Source organism: Bufo bufo, chromosome 1 (assembly GCF_905171765.1).
Source record: "Bufo bufo chromosome 1, aBufBuf1.1, whole genome shotgun sequence".
Taxonomy (NCBI): domain Eukaryota; kingdom Metazoa; phylum Chordata; class Amphibia; order Anura; family Bufonidae; genus Bufo; species Bufo bufo.
Genome location: NC_053389.1, coordinates 189,597,174 through 189,604,713, shown reverse-complemented (window position 1 = coordinate 189,604,713; position 7,540 = coordinate 189,597,174). Strand labels below are relative to the sequence as shown.

At 43.4% G+C, this 7,540-nt stretch overlaps 1 protein-coding gene across 2 annotated transcripts in view; it reads right to left on the bottom strand.

Annotated features, from left to right (window-relative positions):
• Positions 1-2,033: 2,033 nt before the first annotated feature.
• Positions 2,034-7,540, bottom strand: part of TSKS (testis specific serine kinase substrate) — a 42,103-nt gene continuing 36,596 nt past the window's right edge. For both annotated transcript variants that reach the window (XM_040415591.1, XM_040415590.1), the window contains one exon: positions 2,034-2,261. In XM_040415591.1, the coding sequence (XP_040271525.1) occupies positions 2,087-2,261 (175 nt within the window). In that variant the 3' untranslated portion in view covers positions 2,034-2,086. The remainder of the gene's footprint in view (positions 2,262-7,540) is intronic.

Below are 7,540 nucleotides of genomic sequence, written 5' to 3'. Positions count from 1 at the left end.
TGGCGGATTGGTCTTGTGTATCTACATTTCGTGAGTTTTATTTCAGGCCTACGGTTCATGTTTTTTCCTCTGTTGTAGGTCAGCTTTAAACTCGCAATAGGAGCCTCCGTGTCGTGTAATAAAATTACATGATTTTCCTATTTTATGACGTAAAGTCATGATTTTATTAAAGACACGGAGGCGAGTATTGCCCCTCCCATTTCATTTGCCCCCCCTGAGTCTTTTCTGTTTATACATTATCTACTAGTCTTTGTACATTATTCTCTCATCATCTGATTATGCAACATATTCATTACTGTACATTGCTGATAATATTTTGTGAGATATTAGAATGTTTTCTACCTTTATCTTATTTCTTTTCATAGGCTAAATATACTGTCTACTGGATACAGATGGTGTTTGATCTTCCGGTTTCTTTCTTCCATTGAAGAGTAGAGTTGTTTTTTCCGTTGGATTACAGTTTTCCGTGATTGGAGAATTTGGTTCTAGCCTTCAGAGTTATGGACATCGGTCGTCACCAAAGAAAGAGGAGGAGTCAACAGAGCCAGAGACTATTATACAGGCACAGTGGGGAGGAGCTGGTTACCATGGTTATCAGTTTGATTGATGCTTTTTTCTTTGCTGCTGTGAGTTTTAGTAAAGAAAGAGAAAGCAATACTCGCCTCCGTGTCTTTAATAAAATCATGACTTTACGTCATAAAATAGGAAAATCATGTAATTTCCTTTCCTGGACACTGCTCTTGTAAGGCTACTTTCACACTGGCGTTTTGGTTTCTGTTTGTGAGATCCGTTCAGGGCTCCCACAAGCGGTCCAAAACGGATCAGTTTTGCCCTAATGCATTCTGAATGGATGAGGATCTGCTCAGAATGCATCACTTTGCCTCCGTTCAGTTACCATTCCGCTCTGGAGGCGGACACCAAAACGCTGCTTGCAGCTTTTTGGTGTCCGCCTGACGATGCGGAGGCAAACTGATCCGTCCTGGCACACAATGTAAGTCAATGAGGACGGATCCGTTTTCACTGGCACAATAGAAAACGGATCCGTCCCCCATTGGCTTTCAATGGTGTTCAAGACGGATCCGTTTTGGCTATGTTAAAGATAATACAAACTGATCCGTTCTGAACCGATGCATGCGGTTGTATTATCGGTGCGGATCTGTCTGTGCAGATCCATGACGGATCCGCACCAAACGAGAGTGTGAAAGTAGCCTAACAGAGCATTATAATGATTTACTGTATAATGCTGTGTGTCCCTGCCCAAAATCAGCTGTGGTGATTTGTACTGATGGCATTATGTCAGTACAATACATTACAGATGATGTCGGGCAGAAACACAACTTGGCAAATTTAATAACATTTACGCCTGAAAACAGACGTAAAAGAGGAGTAAAAACAACTCCAGTCAGGCTGGAGTACTTTTTCCTCCAGGCGCACGGACTGCCGGAGGAGCGATTCATTTATGACTAGGCGAATGCGCAAGTTCAGTTAATCAGATGAATAAGCGTTTTGCTCATTCATACGGTGACCTGCAGCACCTTTACATGGGCCGATTATCTGGAAAGCGCATTGCGCATTAGGCCCCATGCACAGAACCGTAATTTCGGTATTCATCCTATCTGCATTTTATTGTGGATCAGATGCGGACCCATTCATTTCAATGGGGCCGCAAAAGATGTGGACAGCACACTGCTGTCTACGTCCGTATGTCCATTCCACTTCCCTGCAAAATAAAAATATATATTATTGTCCATTTTGCAGACAAGAATAGGCATTTGAAACATACTGCGGGACCTGCGGAAGAGAAAGTGAGGGATGCACGTTGCCGGTATCAGTGTTTTGTGGATCAGTGATTTGCGGACCGCAAAAACTGATATGGGCATGTGCATTAGTGTTAGGTTTCCCTCATGTTAGGAAATCGACCTCACCCCACGTCTCTGTTCCCTATTTCTAACTTGTGACACGGCAAGGCGTGGTGGCATATTAACACGTGGTGAACAGAACACCTCACACTGACCTATTATATGACTGAAAGTTTATTGGAAGTAAAGCTGGGATGAGACAGTAAAAGTTACAGGGAATTGGGGGATTACACGCTGGAGCTCAATTCCTGGATGTTGTCAAGTTCTTGTTGCTCCTGAGCACAACTCCCCTGAGATAAGACTGATTCAATCCGTGTGTTCATGTGGAAGACGGTTCTATGAACGTTCTTCAGTAAGATGCTCGCTTTCTCAAAGTTCACACAAATTTGGGCCACACTGTTTCTATAAAAGTACAGGAGGATCTTTACATATTAGGCATAGGAACAAAATTAATCAATAATTAAAGGAGGAATATTTAGACATAAAATTGAAAACATAAGAAAATGTTGAATGGCTTAGGCTACTTTCACACTTGCGGTAACCTTTTCCGGCAGGCTGTTCCAGCAGGGGAACAGTCTGCCGGATCCATGCTACCGCCTCTCAGCACGGAGCGGACTTCCGCCAGCACGGTGGACTTGCAGTAGCACGGATCCGGCAGGCTGTTCCCCCGCTGGAACAACCTGCCAGAAAAGGCTACCACAAGTATAAAAGTATCCCTAATTCTCCTGCATTATAGAACCAAAATCTGTGATTCTAGTACCCTAATGACAACACTTCTTGACTGTGCTTTGATCAGCCTTGTCGTAGGGATATTTGTCAAGATTTAGTAATGTAAGTGCACCTAGACCTTGTTGTGAATTATGCCACAATTTGCTGCATCTAGTTTTGGGGAAGATCCTCTGCACCTAGACCAGCAAGTGGACATGGCCTAATGGAGGTAACTTTTTTTCTTTTTTTTTTTAATAAATGCTTTATTTTCAAAAGAAGAAATATAACATACAGGAAGAATACAATAAGTATATAGCTTGCAGAAATGCACTCCATCGCAATAGATTCATCAATCAAATCCAGCCAGATATACAATATGTTGACATGGAAAGGTGGGGAGGGGAGTGGTTTGGGAATTAGGAATGTAGTGAATAATACTAACAACAAAAAAATCCTTGAAGTTGCCATGTGAATCCCAGGGCCGGTGCAACCATATAGGCGAACTAAGCGTTCGCCTAGGGCGCCGGCCTGCTCGGGGCGCCCTGGTGGGCTCCCCCTGACTGGGGCTGCAGCCCTGTGTGAGCGGCTCTTGAGCCGCCCCCAGCGCCGTTACAGGGTGGCCAGGAGGTGGAGGTCCTTCTTAAATATGGCAGAGCAGGCATCTGCTTACCCTGATGGCAGGTGCCTGCTCTGCCAGTAAATTACCGGAGGAGAGGAGGCGGACGGCAAGGGAGGCTGTTCTAGCAGCTCCTCACTCCTCTCTCGTGCGCCCTCTGTGATGCCGGAATATGACATCATTGCGGCCCCGGCATACTAAACGGCGCGCTGGAGGACTGAGGAGCTGCACCACACTGCACCCCAAGGAGGTGAGTGTTTAAGTGTTTGACTGAGTGAGTGTCTGCCTGTGTATTTATGTCAGTGAGTGTATGTATGTCTGTCTGTCAGTAAATGTATGTGTGTCTGTCATTGAGTGTCTGTGTGTGTATGTCAGTGAGTGTATGTCAGTGAGTGTGGATGTCTGTCGGCCAGTAAGTGTCTGTGTGTTTGTCAGTGAGTATATGTGTGTGTTTGTCTGCCAGTGAGTTAGTTTCTGTGTGTATGTGTGTGTGTGTGTGTGTATTTCAGTGGGTAGGTGTATGTCTGTCAGTGTCTGTCTGTCAGTGAGTGTATGTGTGTCTATCAGTGAGTTTCTGTGTACAGTCGTGGCCAAAAGTTTTGAGAATTACATAAATATTGGAAATTGGAAAAGTTGCTGCTTAAGTTTTTATATTAGCAATTTGCATATACTCCAGAATGTTATGAAGAGTGATCAGATGAATTGCATAGTCCTTTTTTGCCATGAAAATTAACTTAATCCCACTACATTTCATTGCTGTCATTAAAGGACCTGCTGAGATCATTTCAGTAATCGTCTTGTTAACTCAGGTGAGAATGTTGATGAGCACAAGGCTGGAGATCATTATGTCAGGCTGATTGGGTTAAAATGGCAGACTTGACATGTTAAAAGGAGGGTGATGCTTGAAATCATTGTTCTTCCATTGTTAACCATGGTGACCTGCAAAGAAACGCGTGCAGCCATCATTGTGTTGCATAAAAATGGCTTCACAGGCAAGGATATTGTGGCTACTAAGATTGCACCTCAATCAACAATTTATAGGATCATCAAGAACTTCAAGGAAAGAGGTTCAATTCTTGTTAAGAAGGCTTCAGGGCGTCCAAGAAAGTCCAGCAAGCGCCAGGATCGTCTCCTAAAGAGGATTCAGCTGCGGGATCGGAGTGCCACCAGTGCAGAGCTTGCTCAGGAATGGCAGCAGGCAGGTGTGAGCGCATCTGCACGCACAGTGAGGCAAAGACTTTTGGAAGATGGCCTGGTGTCAAGAAGGGCAGCAAAGAAGCCACTTCTCTAAAAAAAAAAGGGACAGATTGATCTTCTGCAGAAAGTATGGTGAATGGACTGCTGAGGACTGGGGCAAAGTCATATTCTCCGATGAAGCCTCTTTCCGATTGTTTGGGGCATCTGGAAAAAGGCTTGTCCGGAGAAGAAAAGGTGAGCGCTACCATCAGTCCTGTGTCATGCCAACAGTAAAGCATCCTGAGACCATTCATGTGTGGGGTTGCTTCTCATCCAAGGGAGTGGGCTCACTCACAATTTTGCCCAAAAACACAGCCATGAATAAAGAATGGTACCAAAACACCGTCCAACAGCAACTTCTTCCAACAATCCAACAACAGTTTGGTGAAGAACAATGCATTTTCCAGCACGATGGAGCACCGTGCCATAAGGCAAAAGTGATAACTAAGTGGCTCGGGGACCAAAACGTTGACATTTTGGGTCCATGGCCTGGAAACTCCCCAGATCTTAATCCCATTGAGAACTTGTGGTCAATCCTCAAGAGGCGGGTGGACAAACAAAAACCCACTAATTCTGACAAACTCCAAGAAGTGATTATGAAAGAATGGGTTGCTATCAGTCAGGAATTGGCCCAGAAGTTGATTGAGAGCATGCCCAGTCGGATTGCAGAGGTCCTGAAAAAGAAGGGCCAACACCGCAAATACTGACTCTTTGCATAAATGTCATGTAATTGTCGATAAAAGCCTTTGAAACTTATGAAGTGCGTGTAATTATATTTCACTACATCACAGAAACAACTGAAACAAAGATCTAAAAGCAGTTTAACAGCAAACTTTGTGAAAACTAATATTTGTGTCATTCTCAAAACTTTTGGCCACGACTGTACATCATTCAGTGAGTGTCTGAGTGCGTGTCTGTCTGTCTGTCAGTGTGTGTGTGTGTGTGTCTGTCAGTGAGTGAGTGACATGAGGGGGCGGCAAAATGGATCTTTGCCTAGGGCGGCAAAAATCCTTGCATCGGCCGTGGTGAATCCTATAAAACAGTCACCAGCAAAGCCATATTAAATAAGAGTGAGCAAAGCAGAGGTCAATGAAAACACGTGAATGAAAGGAAACGACCTCATAATAGCCACTAACTAAAACTTAGGAGAATTAGGCGAGCTCCATTTGGGGACCACAGCTTGAAGAAGAGGAGTGACTCCATTGCCCCCAGCTCCTCTAATAGATATCTGATGTATCTAGTCTACCCATTCCGATGCAGAAGGTAGATTAGGATCTAGCCGATGCAGCGGGACTAGTAATTTGGCAACCATAATGAGGTAGGTCTGTAGAGTCGTCTTACTAAGAAGACAAGATTGTATCGGGAGGTATAGTAAAACAGTCTGAGGGGTAAGTGTGACCTGGAATGAGCAAATTATATTGATCTTAGCCTCTACAGATTTCCAGTAGACTTGGATACTGGGACAAGTCCACCAGATATGGTATAAGGATCCAGGAGCTCGTCCACATCGCCAACAGGTGTTAACCTCTGATGGTGTCATTTCTGATACAACATCCAGAGACCTGTACCATTTGGTAAGTATTTTGGGGATCAAAAGCACCTACAGGGGCCATGAGAGCAGTGTAGAATTTGCTTAACCTCAGATTTTGTAAATTGGACTTGTAGATCACTCTCCCAGGCCAAGACATAAGGAGGCTTAGTAGGGGCCCTGGTTGCTATTAATTTATTATAGCTAAGAGACAGTAAGTGTCTGGGAGGGGTCGGAAAAGATAACAAATGTTCAACCCAATTTAGCTGTCGAGACTTGTATTGAGATTGAAATGCACTAAAAACTTTAGAGAAGTGAGCATAATGCAGGTTCATCCAACTAGTACCACAGTAATTGGTTTGCAGGGTTAGGAAAAATGGGACCTAGCTGTCCCTAAGCAGATCGCGTACTGTGATATAGAATAATTGAGACCAAATCCCTGTTGAGTCAGTGTAGTTCGGATGGACTTTTAAAGGGATCAAATAGAACTAGATGGTGTCGTTTCTGAAGAAACCACAGGATGTTGGCTTGAAATCTGATTGGCTGTTTGTGGCTCCACCCACTTTTTTAAATTTTAACCCAAGTCACCCAATGACTGACTGTGCCAAATTTGAGGACCCTGCCATTAACAGTCAAAGAGCGGCAGTAATTTAAATTTTCCCATATAAAACAAATGGCTGAAATGTGATTGGCTGTTAAAGGCTCCACCCACTTTTCCTAAATTCTAACCACACTCACCCAGTGACCCATGGTGCAGTTTGGGGACTCTGGCTTTCATATTGTAAGAATAACAGCTTTTTACATTTTCTCATTGAAGTCAATAGGAAAAATCTGGTTGTTTTTAGCTCCGGACACTTTTTTAATTTGAATTCCCGTCAACCAGTAACCGAATGTACCAAGTTTGAAGACCCTGCCATTAACAGTGTAAGAATGGCAGCAATTTAAATATTCCCATTGAATAGCACTAGGTAATATTTGATTGACTGTTTTAAGCTCCGCCCAGTTTTCCAAATTTTAAGCCCAGTCACCCAGTCATGGTCTGTGCCAAGATTGGGGCCTCTGGCTTTAAAACTGTGAGAATGGCAGTATTTGAAAGTTTTACATTGAAGTCAATAGGTGAAATCTGATTGGCTGTTTTAGGCTCCACCCACTTTTCCAAAATTTTGACCGCAGTCACCTAGTGAGTAATTGTGCTAAGTTTGGCATTTAAACTGTGATACAGCACTTTATCTGCTTTTCATTAAGGTCAATGGCTGAAATCTAATTGGCTGTTGTTGCCCCGCCTCCACAGTCACCCAGTGACTAACACCTTAAGGTTTGGGAATTATGGCATTTAACGTGTAAAAATGGCAGCAGTTTTATTGTTTTCTATTGAAAATCAATGAGTGAAATTTGATTGGTTGTTGGTGGCTCCGCCCACTTTTTCTAACTTTGAAGTGGAAACACCCAATGACCACATGTGTGATATTTGAGGTCCATGACATCAATAATGTGAGAATGGCAGCATTTTTAGTTTTTCCCATTTAAATCAATAAAATAAATCTGATTGGTTGTTTTTTGCCCCACCTACTTTTCAGAATTTTAATCCCAGTC